Source organism: Toxorhynchites rutilus, chromosome 2 (assembly GCF_029784135.1).
Source record: "Toxorhynchites rutilus septentrionalis strain SRP chromosome 2, ASM2978413v1, whole genome shotgun sequence".
Lineage (NCBI taxonomy): Eukaryota > Metazoa > Arthropoda > Insecta > Diptera > Culicidae > Toxorhynchites > Toxorhynchites rutilus.
In genome coordinates this window covers 28,752,797-28,768,665 of record NC_073745.1, presented here as the reverse complement: position 1 = coordinate 28,768,665, position 15,869 = coordinate 28,752,797, and the positions used below count along the sequence as shown (strand labels likewise).

Genomic DNA, 15,869 nt, shown 5'->3' with positions numbered 1-15,869 from the left:
AAATAGGCGGAGGCAAAAACGGAAAATTCAAAATAACAAGTACAAATTTAGTTCAAACATTTAAAAATTCAGAAGTGGATTCACGAAAATAAAAGTTTTTAAAAAACAGAGTTCGAAATTCAAAAATGAAAATAAAAATAGAAAAATTCATAAATATCATTTTAAAATTATTAATCTTTTTAATTTGTAGAAATAATACAAATTCAAAATAAACAAAAATTCAAATTCAGTTCAAAAATTGAAAAATTCAAAAATTTTCAAGAAGTAGTTCTTATTTTAAAAAGGAAATTAAATTGAAAGAATTTTCTTTTTTTTTTCTTTTTTCAATTTGTCAGTTGCTTCAATTTTTAGTTGTTTTTTAAACTTCATTTTTTTCCAAATTTTGAATTCAATTTTCATTTATTTATTTTGTAAATTATAAAACAACCCATAAATTTGGAACAACTGATGAATTTAAAAAAAAAATGCGAATTCTTTCAATTTAATTACAGTTAGCTTTTCGAATTCTTTTTTTGCTTTTTTTAATTTTGTGTTTTTGAGTGTTTGACCTAAATTAGCATTTCTTTTTATTTTGAATTTTAAAAATTGTAAACAAATTTTAAAATTTTCCTTTGCTCACTTTGTCAGTTGTTTATTTTTTTTATTGTTTTTTAATTTAATTTATTTTCAAATCATGAATTGAATTTTCATTTAATTTTTTTTTAATTAAAAAACAATTAAAAAAAGTAATTTTAAAAAAACTGACGAATTAAAAAAAAAAGAAAATTAAAAAATGCGAATTCTTTGAATTTAATTTTGTATAGCTCTATCCTAGCATGTTTTTTCTCCTAAATTTACGTTTCCTAATTTGTTTTTTTTTTTCATTTCAAAGGGACTCTTTGTAATCATTCGGATTTATTTTCTTATAATGTTATATTGTTCGGAACTTTGTTTTTGAGTTCTGAAAATTCAATAATTTCAAACAAATGAATGGAAAAGGATTTGAAATTGATGATTAATTGAAATAAAAATAGAATTGAGCAAACAAACTGACAAAATGAAAATTTAAAAAAGCAAACATGATCAGTATAAAAAAGCTAAACTAAAACAGACTGGAACTAAAAAAAACAACAAAAATAATGTAAAAAAGCACAGAAGAAATATTCAGGAAAGTTAGATTACTTTAATAGAAGGAAATCAGAAAACAAATAAATATGGAAACAAAATAAAGACAAAATATGACGATTTGAGATATCCGGAACAACCTTTTCTTTAATTTACATCTGAAACTGTTTAGTCTTCTTTTTCTTTCGATATTTTAAAGTTAGCATCACATCATTCCTTTTTTCCCAAATTTTTTTTTACGAATTTCTTCTAAATTCAGATTTTTTTTTATAGATGACAGAAATGCGTTTCTTCTTAATTATTGTTTCCAAATTTTGATTTCTTTCTGGAAATTGGATTTCAACATAATATTGTTTTGTGATTCCCGTTTCTGGTTTTTGAGATTCTTTTTTCCGAATTTTGTTTTTGTCGACGTAAAAATTTGTATGTAGGGGTTTTTGGGGCCGGGGAAGGGCTGGCATACAAATGAAACACAAATTTTAGTATAACTCGAGAATTAATCAAGCAAATGAACTAAAATTTGGGATGTGGAGGTTTTAGAGTGCAATGAATGATTCTATGTTGGATAGACACTCCTACCTCCTCTCTAAGGGGGAGCTGCCATACAAATGAAATACAAATTTCCGCATAACTCGAGAATTAATCAAGCAAACGAACCCAAATTTGGCATGTGGAGATTTTAGGGGGAATAAATGTTTCTATGTTGGATATACATTCCTCCGCCTTTCTAAAGGGAGGGGGGGCAAACCAAATTTTGGGCGGGACGAAGTTTGCCGGGTCAACTAGTCCAGAATAAAAAAGGAACTCAAAACAGGAAATTGCTATTTAAAAACAAATGAAAAAAAAAAAAAATCTAGAAAGAAATTATATAAGAAAATGGATATACATACTGAAAATGGTGAGCAGATACTTGCTTCGTTTGATTCATTCTTCTGAAATTCGAAAAACGGCTACTAACTCTTTGTGGTCGTTTGTCTGCTCTCAGCCTCCATACCTTTTTTACCGTTCTGGTCGTTTTTCTGCTCTCAGCCTCCACAGCAAGAAACCATGCTAGTCTTATAATTTACTCAACCAAGTATCAGTTTATGGTTTTCCTAAACGAAGCTTGATGTCTAGTGAACCTGTTCACGAATCAATACGGTGCTCCTATGAGTATTAGATAACGGCATTCAGTATCAAACAAAGTAGTCACCCGCACAAGACAACGCACAGTGCGTTGAATGCATAGGAAAGTGAGCTTCAGCTTGGGTAGACTGTACAATTCGTAGTTGCTCTCCGTGATTGACCTGAACCAACCAAATCACACAAAGAACACACAGAATAACGCTTGGGACTAGCAAATCATTCTCGTTGTGCAATTTTCGGTGATTCGAGCTTTGAATGGTCAACAACGACGCCGGCCACGTCCTTACAGTCCTTACCAGGGGAAGGGAAGGAATGTTAGTATGATATTCGCCGCCCGAAGGCTAGAAGGGTCGCCTCTGTAGCGTGGTTCCCTAGCGTTTATCATGGAAGGGATAATTGTTAGTGGGAATGGTTAAGAAAAATCAGGATTCACTGCGGTAAGTGATGTGGTTTTAAAAACGTGAGCTCTCAACTATTCGGCGAAATGAGTTTTGAAGAAAATATACATTCTTATCGGACCGTCATGCATTTTGTTATTCATCGTGCGTAAGACCAAGGATATTTTTCCTGACCTGAGAAGGTCATAACAAACTCTTTTAAAAACTCTCGATCTATATATTTTTATTCAATCGCGGAGACCAAGGTTATTTTTGGCAACCTGAGAAGGTCGCTAATAAACCCTTTTAGTATTCCTCTAATTGACGATATATTCTCAACCTGAGAAGGTCACCGAGGAAATTCTTTTAACTCGCTAAAACTGACTATGTATTTCGATGTTCGTCACTTGTATTATCTTTCAAAATAGAAAAATAAAAAATGAGAAAACTGCAGAATTGAAGAGTTTATGATATTATGAATCTATGGATTTAAGAATTTATGAATTTATTAAATCATGATTTTTTTTGAATTTATTAATTTATGAATCTATGAATCAATGAATCCATGAATCCATGAATCCATGAACTCACGAACCCACGAATCCACAAATCCACGAATCATGCGCTGAATGCATAGGAATGTGGGACAAAAATCATAGCAGCAGAATTTAGCCATTGTAACACTTTGGCTTGATGGAAATGATTGTTCATAAGTATCAAACCACTCTTTGCATAAATGTCTCATGTTGTTTGAATTTATAAAGTTTGCATAAGTGTCTTATGTCATCAGAATAATCTCATGTAAAAAAATCTTTGCTTGTTAAAAGTGAAAAGTGCTGATCTTTTCAGATACACATTGCTGGCATTAATTATACATTCATTGCATCAACGGCAAAAGTCTATCATACTCAACGGATGATAAAAATAAAATTATGTATTGATTATACTTCATATGATATTCTCTTGGAGACTGTTTTGATAGATTTCACACGAAGACGGATTACAAGCTATAATTTTTATACAAAAACAACACATTAAAATACATTGTTAAGTTAATACGTATACATAGTTCACAAAAACAATAAAAAATGTTTATTTTTCATAATCTTGCATGTATCACTGCTTATTCAAGGAAAAATAATTCCGACCAGTACGATACCCATGCACCCGTGCACCCGTGGCCGAGTGGTTAGCGTCTCACATTATCATGCCGGGTGTTCGGGTTCGATTCCCGTTCTGGCCGGGGGATTTTTCGTCAAAGAAATTTCCTTCGACTTGCACTGTGGTTATGCGTATTCAAGAGCTTGCCCCTCGGAATACATTCAAGGCGTGTTATTTGGCTTAAGAAATCTCGACCAAGTATTAATAAATGACGCTAGTTAATGCATACGTTGAGACGGCAAAAGTTCCACAAGGGAACGTTAACGCCATTCAAGAAGAAGAAGAAGAACGATACCCATGACCAAATTTAACACTAAACCTACCACGAGGGGTCAAATGACCCTTTTTCAACTTTTAGTCAAAATTTTCTTCCAAATTACATAGTCACAACATCATTTGCCTACACTACTTTTCATAAAACATACATCGAATGTATTTTTCAGTGTTTACTCCTCTCTTGTTATTTTTTTTACTGAGGAATATATGTAATCTGCCCTAACTACCGCAACGGGTCATTTGACCCTTGCAAACATTTATATGATACTAGCTGACCCGGCAAACTTAGTCTCGCCCAAAATTTGTTTTTTTTTTTTGTTATCAATACCTTCAAACATTCACGTTTTCTTACTAAGCGCAAGTTCATGAGTCCAATCGCAGAACTGTTCAATGATCTGATATTATAAGATCATTTTCGGACACAATTTTCATTCAAGATTTTTCAACCACTTGCAAATAACATGTTTCTCCGTTACATGGAATAAATGTTTGATACAAAAAATATGATATAATGAATACAGACCCCTTCCCTCTTCTCCCCTTAGAGAGAGGGGAGGAGTGTCTATTCACCATAGAAACGTTTCTTCACATGCCTAATTTGGCTCCATTTGCTTGATTAGTTTTCGAGTTATGCAGAAATTTGTTTTTCTTTTGTATGGCAGCCCACCCTAAGAGAAGGGGGGAGGAGTGTCGAACCACCATAGAAACATTTATTGCATCCTAAAAGCTCCCCATGCCAAATTTGGTTTCGTTTGCTTGATTAATTCTCGAGTAATGCAGAAATTTGTGTTTCCTTTGTATGGCAGCCCCCCTAAGAGAGGGGGGAGGTGTATCTAACCAGCATAGAATCGTTTTTGCACCCTAAAACCTCCAGATGCCTAATTTGGTTGCATTTGCTTGATTAGTCCTCGAATAATGCAGAAATTTGTGATTCCTTTGTATGGCAGCCCCCCTAAGAGAGGAGGGAGGGGTCTCAAACTATCATGAAAACCTTCCCTGGCCCCAAAAACTCCTACATACCAATTTTCATGTCGATCGGTTTAGTAGTTTCCGAGTCCATAAGAATCAGACAGACAGACAGAAATCCATATATATATATATATATATATATATATATATATATATATATATATATATATATATATATATATATATATATATATATATATAGATCAGAAAGATTTGTATGTGTGGTTGTGATACAAAACCATTCATTACATATTTTTTTGCTATTGCTTTATATATTTTGTTGTATTTGTGAATGAAAAGTGATCAGAATGATCAGAATTAATTTTACTGCTGACTATCCAAGCGAGCTAACAGTAACCATTCCAAGCTACAGTGCTATTTTGCGTGTCAAAAATTGTAATTTCAATATTTTGCTGACAATTGTTATCCCAAAATGTCGAAATATACAGGAGAGATATGGTATGCCACGTTTTTCAACAAAACCTAATAAATCGAGTCATTCATATAGCAGCAAGCTTTGGGAATAAGGTGACGTATATTTCAAATCATCACGAATAAAAACGTATTTTCCGTTCCTTTTTTTTCTGTGATTTTCAGTTATATTCAAGACTATTTTTGACGGTATTTCGAAAGAAGCCGGGACAATATACTGAGAAGAAAGGAATTTTCTTGAAGTCGGAATTATTTTTCAAGTTTTTTTTTTTGAATGTGAAGTTGCCATTGGACCCGCTTCAAGGATTTTAGAAGTTCTCTATCATTCATCTAGATACATTTAAGATAAGTTTTCGTTTTATTTTTCTTTCACGCATACGTATACATATACATATACATACACATATTTCATTTTATTATTATTTTTTTTAATTTTATCATTTAATATTTACGTGTTCTAAAGAATCTTCTCTCTCGTTTTTACGACTCTTTCGACTCTTTTTTTTTTTGAAAATGGAGGGTAATGAACCCTCCGATGCTGAAATGAGGGTCTTAGACCCTCCTCCAGATGATTTTACGGTTTCTTCAGGAAAAAAAACAAAAACAATCGCAGTCAAACTCTTTGTCTGTGCCAAATAGTGACTCTGTTCCTCACTCTTCGACACAATCTCTGCCTAATTCTGCTCAACTTCCACGTATTAGACAATACCAGAACGCCCCGGCATCATCGAAAAACCGTTGGGTGGTATTTTTCCGTCCGAAAGGGAAACCTCTAAGAGTATCTCAAATTTGCAAAGACCTGACGTCTAACTACTCAGGTGTCTTAGAAATGACGAAAGTCAATAAAGATAAACTTCGTGTTGTGCTCTCAAATTACAAAGACGCTAACGCGATAGTGAAAAACTCTTTGTTCACTAATGAATATACAGTTTATATTCCGGCTCACATTGTTGAAATCGATGGTGTAGTTACGGAAAAATCTCTTCAACTTCAAGACTTTGTAAAAGCTATGGGTATCTTCCACAATGCAAATATTCCACATGCTAAAGTTTTGGAGGTGAGATCTCTGAACTCTTTGAAATCTGAGGGTACAGAAAAAAAGTATTATCCTTCTGGCTCTTTTAGAATTTCCTTCGAAGGCACAGCACTTCCAAATTATGTGCTTATTGACAAAATTCGTCTTCCAGTTCGGTTATATATTCCTAAAATAATGACTTGCTTAAATTGCAATCAGTTAAGTCACACTAAAACCTACTGTTGTAATAAAACGAAATGCTCAAAATGTGGAGACGACCATGACGAAGTCACTTGTAACAAAGATGGTGATAAATGTATTTTTTGTGGAGATGTTCCTCATACAATTAAGGATTGTCCGAAATACAAATTACGTTCGATGAAACTCAAGCAATCACTTAAGGATCGTTCTAATCGATCCTTCGCTGATATGCTCAAGGCAGCTTCACCTCAGGTACCCGAGGCTTCAGAAAATCCTTTCTCTGTTTTATCAGAGGATGATGATTCGGATTCTCAATTTGATCCAGTAATCACAGGAAGAGTCAGGAAGAGAAAAATTGCTTCTTCATCTAAGCCATCTAAAAAAAGAGGATTGATCTCTAATAATCCAGAGTCTTCTAATTATTCTGCTCCACCCAAGAATAACCCTCCTGGTTGGAGATCTTCAAATTATGACGTTCATTTCCCTGAATTGTCAAGCCATTCTCAATTTACTTCTCAATCGGTTCCTGAATCCTCATCTTTTTCAGGAGGTATATCCTTTTCATCAATTGTTCAATTGATTCTTGATTTTTTCGGAATATCAGATTCAATGAAAGGTTTAATTTTTGCTTGGCTTCCTTCTATCAGCCAGATAGCTAAACAAATGACTTCAAAATGGCCCCTCCTCTCGATCATTAATTTCGATGTCTAATTTATTGGATGAGCCAGGAAAATCCTCTATTTTGCAGTGGAATTGTAGAAGTATTCTTCCTAAACTTGATTCTTTCAAGCAAATGCTCCATTTTTTTTATTGTGATGCGTTTGCTCTTTCTGAGACATGGCTTCGTTCGGACAATGTGTTAAACATCCATGATTTCAATATTATCCGTTTAGACCGCAATGATTCCTATGGAGGAGTTCTCATAGGTATTAGAAAATGCTACCCATTTTACAGGATTCCCCTGCCGTTAGTCACAGGAATTGAAATTCTTGCGTGTCAGGCACGTATCAAGGGTAAAGATTTATGCATTGCTTCTATTTATATTCCTCCAAGAACTATGCTTAATTATAGAAATCTTGTGAATATTGTTGAACTTTTACCGCAACCTAATCTTATTTTGGGAGATTTCAACTCTCATGGAATTGGATGGGGTGAGTCTTTTGATGATCGAAGGGCCAATTTGATTTATGATCTTTGTGAGGACTTCAACATGGCAATTTTGAATACAGGTGATGTAACAAGAATTGCTCCATCTTCAGGCCGCACTAGTTGCTTAGATTTGTCCCTGTGTTCTTCCTCTTTTTCTTTAGATTGTTATTGGAATGTCATCCAAGATCCACATGGAAGTGATCATTTGCCAATCACTATTTCCATTTCAAATAATTCAAAATCGTCTGAAACAACAAATATTCAGCATGATTTATCTAGAAACATTGATTGGAAGAGATTTTCTTCAATTATTTCAGAATCGGTGGCATTAGTTCATGAGTTACCCCCGCTGGAAGAATATAATTTTCTAACTGGTTTAATTCTTGACAGTGCTATTGATGCTCAGACGAAGCGCTTTCCTGGTAATTCGTTTCGTAGACGTCCTCCTAGTCTATGGTGGGACCAAGAATGTACAAATCTCTATAAAGATAAATCGAATGCGTTCAAGGATTGGCGAAAATTGGGCACCCGTGAACGTTATGATAACTACATTTATCTGGAGCGTAAATTCAAAAGCTTCATTAAAGCTAAAAAGAGAGGCTATTGGCGTCATTTTGTAAATGGGCTTTCACGAGAGACTTCCTTGAGCACTCTTTGGAGAGTTGCCAGACAAATGAGAAATTCATCTCATTCAAATGAAGAAGTTGAATATTAGAAAGGTGGATTTTTGACTTAGCCAAGAAGATATGTCCAGACTCAGCCCCCGCACCTTCTCCCTTCTTAGAGACATCTTCTTTCTTGCAACAACACGGCTCCAGGGTCAGATAGGATCAAATTTAATTTGTTGAAAAATCTACCTGATAATGCGAAGAGACGTTTGTTGAAACTGTTCAATGCTTTCCTTGATCAGAATATTGTTCCGCATGAGTGGCGACAAATTAAAGTTATAGCTATTCTGAAACCTGGTAAACCTGCGTCTGATTATAATTCTTATAGACCAATTGCAATGCTATCTTGCATTCGCAAATTACTAGAAAAAATGATTCTCCATCGTTTAGACAGCTGGGTTGAATCTAATAATCTTCTCTCGCCTTCGCAGTTCGGGTTTCGTAGAGGCAAAGGAACCAATAATTGTCTTGCGCTTCTTTCATCAGAGGTTGACTTTGCCTTGTGTAGTAAGCAACAAATGGCATCAGTGTTCCTAGATATCAAAGGTGCGTTCGATTCTGTTTCCATTGAAGTTCTTTTTCAAAAACTTCGTCTAAATGGGTTTTCCCAGAAATTAAATAGTTTTCTGTTTAACCTGATGCGTGAAAAACATATGAGTTTTTCTCATGGTTCTTCGTCAGTTTTACGCATTAGCTACATGGGTCTTACTCAAGGCTCATGTCTTAGTCCAATTCTTTACAACTTCTATGTAAATGATATTGATGTTTGTTTATCGGGAAATTGTACTTTGAGACAGGGAAATTGTACTTTGAGACAGTTTGCAGATGATTGTGTAGTATCGGTAATGGGCAAAGACAGCACCGATCTTCATAATCCTTTGCAAGATTCTCTTAACAATTTGGTTGATTGGGCCTGTAGATTGGGTATTGAATTTTCTACTGAGAAGACCGAGATGGTTGTATTCTCAAGAAAACATAATACTGCACAAATACAGCTTAAACTTTTGGATAGACCTATTCGTCGCACGATGTCATTCAAGTATTTAGGTGTTGTGTTTGACTCCAAAGGAACATGGGGTAAACACATAGGCTACTTGAAACAAAAATGTCAGAAAAGAATAAATTTTCTTCGATCCATAACAGGAACTTGGTGGGGAGCTCATCCTGAGGATTTGATTAGGTTGTATAAAACAACCATTTTATCTGTTATGGAGTATGGTAGTTTTTGCTTCAGGTCCGCTGCCTGTACCCATATTTTGCATCTGGAAAGGATTCAATATCGCTGTTTGCGTATTGCTCTAGGATGTATGCAGTCAACGCATACAATGAGCCTAGAAATTTTAGCTGGCATCCTTCCTCTTTCCGTACGTTTTTTCGAGTTATCATTCCGTTTTTTAATACGGTGTGAAACACTTAATCCGATAGTGATAGCAAACTTAGAAAAAATGTTGAACTCAGGCGTTCGATCTAGGCGAATGTCTCTATATCATGAATTTATGACTTTGGAAAGTCCATCTGCTTTATCTGGTTTCCAGATCATTCCTTCAATTTTGTTCAATTCCTCTATTACTATTGACCTGTCAATGAAGGATTATGTGCATAATATTTCAGATGATCTCCGCCATTTAGTTATACCTGCGATATTCCTGTCAAGGTATAAACATATTGACCCAAACAAATCTTTTTTTACTGATGGATCTTGTCTTAATGGATCCACAGGCTTTGGTATATTAAATATCAACTTCTTCACTTTCCGTAGGCTTAGTTTACCTTGTTCGATGTTTGTTGCAGAATTGGCTGCAATATACATGGCCTTACTACATATTCAGACCTTGACCCCAGATCACTTTTTCACTTTTTCATTTCTTCTGTTAGTCTCAGCTCTTTAGAGGTACTCCGTTCAGTGAGAACTAGATATGCGTCGTATTTCTTATCTGAAATCCATCATCTTTTAAGTGCTCTGATAACTAGTTCATTTAATATCACTTTTGTATGGATTCCGTCTCATTGTTCGATACCAGGAAATGAGAAAGCAGACTTTCTTGCTAAGAAGGGCGCTATGGAAGGAGACTTATTCTATAGGCCTATTACTTTCGATGAATATCTTCATTTTCCTCGTGAACGGGCACTTGTATCTTGGCAGTCAAGTTGGAATAGTAGTGATAAAGGCCGATGGCTATATTCTATCATTCCTAGGGTTTCTCTCAAACCATGGTTTAAAGGGTATAATTTTTCTCGTTATTTTATACGGGTAGTGTGCAGACTCATGTCTAACCATTATTCTTCGAATGTACATCTTTTTCGAATTAACATCAGTGATAGTAACCTATGCGTGTGTGGTATAGGATATCAGGATATTGATCATATTGTGTGGTTTTGTTCTGAGTTTCAAAATGACAGGTTATCTTTAATAGAAAATTTTCGCAATAAGGGAATGCCACTTAATTTTCCGATTCGCGACGTTCTGGCTACTCGTAATATTGATGCTATTTCTTTAATTTATGATTTTCTCAAATCCATACACTTCCAAATATGAATATATATGTTTAGTTTTCCTTTATTGTTTTGATTTTTATTATTAGCGTTTCCTTTTCTCTATTGCAACTTTCTTCTTCAGAATTCGAAAAGTGAGCAGATTTTCATCCCTTACTCAGTCCCAAGGAGATAGCAAGTTCCTAGGAGATGGACATCTCTATAACAAGAAGCCTAAACAAGAAGCCTATAATATTATGTTATTGTGAATTTTGTCATTATCCATATTGTAACATTTTACGAAAAGATAATAGGGTTTTTATGCCTTTTTGAGAAAGAACATTGGAATTGTTCTACTCAAATAGGCTTTTCCCTATTCATTAACTCGGCTCATTGTTACTTAATGTTGCTGAGCCATTTGAAAATAAATTTAGTACAAAAAAAAAATCGAGTCATTGTTCACAAACTATTTATAAAGGGACACTTAACCCGCTGTGTTAGGAATAGGTATACATGAAACATCGGTAGCTTCAGTGTTAATACGACCGCAAAGGGTTAAAGAAAAACAATCAGTATGAAGTAATTTCGTAAAACAACTCATTTCGATAAAAGTGAGAAAATATTTCAAACGTATCGATACCTCCGCGACCATTTGCGTTCAATTCCTAACGCCCAATCGGAAAGACTGTATCAAACACTAGTTTCGATCGGCGGTAAAAAAATACCCCCGAGATCATCAAAGCCGTTCACAACACCCGTCTTATTTGTTATTTCTATTAACATCTCCAAACATTTATTTATTCAACGTCTGTGCGTATCGTGTATCAACGTTACCCACTCCGGCTATGTTTTTTGATCATCGGTTTTATTGGCTTCAATAAACAAATCAATTGTTGTTTATGGTGGACAAACGGCCACTTCAAAACTGGAGCTACTTCATGGCCGGAAAAAAAACCGGTTAGGCAGTTTTTGGTTTCAGATGTGATTGATTGAATCATTGATCTGTAGATATTGTTTCCCGGAATCTAGATCAACTTAAGTACTTAAGGTTTTCTCTTCATTCTTTTCCTTTCACAGATCTGATGTGCTTCGACAACGCTCGACTTGATTGAATCGTGGTTTGACGATCCACGATTAAGATGCAACCAACGCAGGAAGCTCCATCAACTGTGGGGTGGCCCCTATCGCTGTCCGGTTCCGGATTTATCGGCGAACGTGACTGAGATCCGAAAAAAAACACTTGTTAAACAAAACCCCCCCCAAAAAAAAAAGAGGAAATAGAGCGACCGCGCCGCTACAAGGGAAGGAGAGTGCTAATGCAATTAGTGAATTTTGTGAGCTGCAGTAAATCTCGCACTCGCAAACCGTAACTTCCGTATAACCTCTCTCTCTGGTCTCTGGTCCTCCTTCCGAAACATTTAAACAAACGCGGGCGCGCGTTTGTGTGTCGGAGAGCGCGCGCGAAATCCCAACAATTGCCGCCACCACGAAAGCAACGCGCGAACAAACACAAGATCATCATCGTCATCCTCAACATCATCGCGGCGCGTAATCATTGGGAGAAGTAACGAATCAGTAGCAGTGGCAGTGGCCGAAAGTTGAGCTTCGATATCAGCAAAATGGAGCACTCCGATTTAGTTGCCGAGATGGCTCAGGTCGAGCATCTTTCAACGCAGGATCGTCTGCATCTCGCGCGGATGTAAGTGTTTTCGTTGTTGTTGTTGTTGTTTTTCTTTACGTGTTTTTTTTTGACGCCGCTACGAACCAAATGCGCTCACGTGTTAGCGCACAGCACCACATTTCCACGCTCTAGTTGGAATCTGCGTCTCTTATTTTCCCTCTTTCCGTTTGACCACCGCTCGGTTTCAAAGGGGTGTGTTTGGGGGTGGGGTATGTGTGTGTGTGTGCGGGGCTCATTATTTATGGGTATTTATTTTGTGGAAAGTGTGTGCTCTCATATCTGTGTTTCGTTTTGACGAAGGTCAAGTTTTTGGGGCCGGATTCGAAAGTTCAAAGTTCAACTGTGTCAATGGAGGAAAAAATGCCGGTTTCGGAAGTTGTGATGGCTCGAAAGCATGTGATTGTTTTGATTTGAGGGGGGGGAGGTGATACGAGGGTATATTTTGTGTGAATACATTTGTTTCTGACGAAGGAAAGTGTCCTCTGAAACTGTTCTGAAGAGTGATTGACCTGTGCAAATGTTAAAAACGAACAACGGTTCCACCAAGTGATAGGCAAAAGTTCAACAACCATAGCAATAGTTGAGGAAGTGGAAGTGGAAATGCCTCACAATGTTGATGGAATGTACAACAAGCACAAACGCTGGTTTTTGTACTGTGATATTTGTGGAATAGTATCTCTCGGAATATGTTACTCAGAACAGCAATTCCAAATGAAATCGTCCTAAAAATGCAGATTTTGAAAACTTGTATTTTCGATTCCAATGAAAGTGTGTATTCCGTTTGGGTTAGAGGAAATATGAGTTTTTCACAGCAATTGGGAACTTTTTGACTCAAGCGTAACTTTTGAAAAGGGCGTATCGATTTTAGTAAGATGGTTGAATATGAAAAAAATGTACACTGAGAAAAAAAATCAGCACTCTTTTTTTTATTTACAAAATAAAAATTAAATTTGCAATATCCGAAATACATATTTTTAATTTTTTTTTAAATTTTTTCATACAAAATAGAAGTCATGCAGAAAATTTAAAAAATGGGCCCAAGATAGTAAAACTATCTTTGACGAACTTTGTGGAACATCGAATTTTTAGGAATTTTCGAAACTTCGAATTTTTGTATGTTAACAATCATTTTTAGCCACAAATTATGAATCCTGATGTGATTTAAAACAAAAAAGGTTATTATCAATCTCCTTCTAAATGTAGCCATTCTCGAAATATTAAAAAAAAAATTCTAATTTATTCTCTTTTTTATAGTAAACTAGCTAACCCGGCAAACTTCGTCCCGCCCATTTACTTGATTAATTCTCGAATAATGCAGAAATTTGTGTTTTATTTGTATGGCAGCCACCCCTAAGAGAGGGGGGAGGGGTATCTAACCACCATAGAAACATTCATTGCACCCTCAAGTTTCCATATGCCTAATTTGGTTTAATTTACTTGATTAATTCTCGGGTAATGCAAAAATTTGTGTTTCATTTGTACGGCAGCCCCCTCTAAGAGGGGGAAGGAGTATCTTAACACCATAGAAACATTTATAGCATCCTAAAACCTCCACATGCCAAATTTGGTTTCATTTGCTTGAATAATTCTCGAGTAATGCAGAAATATGTGTTTCATTTGTATGGCAGCCCCCCCTTTGAGTGGGGGAAGGACTGTCTAACCATCATAGAAACATTTATTGCACCCTAAAACTTTCACATGCCAACTTTGGTTTCGTTTGCTTGGTTAATTTCCGAGTAATGCAGAAATTTGTGTTTCATTTGTATGGCAGCCCCCCCTTAGAGAGGGGGAGGGGTCTCAAAATATGACGAAAACCTTCCCCGGCCCCAAAAACCCCTACACACCAATTTTCATGTCGATCGGTTCAGTAGTTTCCGAGTCTATATAAATCAGACAGACAGACAGACATCACTCCATTTTTATATATATAGATAATCATGAAATTTTATGAATTTGCTTATAATTTCCAACAACTTTTCCAAATACATCATCATGGTTCATTTTTTGACTCAAGAGTAACTTTTTAAAAGGGCGTATCGATTTGAGTAAGAGAAATCTTTGATAATTTATATCTCAAAAAATATGACTCGTACCGAAATAGTGTGTTAGAAAGAGTTTTAGAGTATTGTTGGCTTTATTTGAAAAACATATACACCGAGAAGAAAAATTAGTAATCTTTTTTTTATTTACAAAATAAAATTTTAATTTGCGATATCAAAAAATATGTATTTTTTAATATTTTTTTCAATTTTTTCATATAAAGTAGAAGTCATGTAGAAAATTTAAAAAATGGGCCCAAGATGGTAAAACTATTTTTGACGAACTTTGTGGAACATCGAATTTTTAGGAATTTTCGAAACTTCGAATTTTTGTATCTTAACAATCATTTTTAGCCACAAATTATGAATCCTGATGTGATTTCAAACAAAAAAGGTTATTATCAATCTCCTTCTAAATGTAGCCATTCTCGATATATTTTGAAAAATATTTCTAATTTATAATCTTTTTTATAGTAAATAATCTCTTTTAATATGTTTGTCGTGTTATACCGTCATGTTCATGAAATTTTATGAATTTGCTTATAATTTCCAACAACTTTTCCAAATACATCATCATGGTTCATTTTTTGACTCAAGCGTAACTTTTGAAAAGGGCGTATCGATTTGAGTAAGAGAAATCTTTGATAATTTATATCTCAAAAAATATGACTCGTACCGAAATAGTGTGTTATAAAGAGTTATAGAGTATTGTTGGCTTAATTTGAAAAAAATATACGCTGAGAAGAAAAATTAGTAATCTTTTTTTATTCATTATTGTATGTTAGCAGTCATTTTTAATCACAAATTATGAATCCTGATGTTATTTAAAACAAAAAAAAGTTATTATCAATCTCCTTCTAAATGTAGCCATTCTCGAGATATTTAAAAAAATATTTGTAATTTATTGTCTTTTCAATAGTAAATAGGCCCTTTAAATATGTTTGTCGTGTTATACCATCATGTTCATGAGATTTTATGAATTTGCTTATAATTTACAACAACTTCTCCAAATACATCGTTATGGTTAAGACACATGTTTAGGAGTTACGTTACGAAACATTCGTAGACATGTGGGATAATACAAAACGTAGCGAAACTAAAAAATCTGTTTTTTTAATACAAACTTCAATGAATCAAAAAAAATTTTGGAAATTATAAAAAAAAAATCCTAAAATTTCATGAACATGACGGTATAACACG

At 34.8% G+C, this 15,869-nt stretch overlaps 1 protein-coding gene across 8 annotated transcripts in view; it reads left to right on the top strand.

The window, feature by feature from the left end:
* Positions 1-15,869, top strand: part of LOC129764724 (protein phosphatase 1 regulatory subunit 16A) — a 639,202-nt gene that overhangs the window by 365,625 nt on the left and 257,708 nt on the right. For all 8 annotated transcript variants that reach the window (XM_055764137.1, XM_055764138.1, XM_055764134.1 and 5 more), the window contains one exon: positions 12,027-12,648. In XM_055764137.1, the coding sequence (XP_055620112.1) occupies positions 12,569-12,648 (80 nt within the window). In that variant the 5' untranslated portion in view covers positions 12,027-12,568. The remainder of the gene's footprint in view (positions 1-12,026; positions 12,649-15,869) is intronic.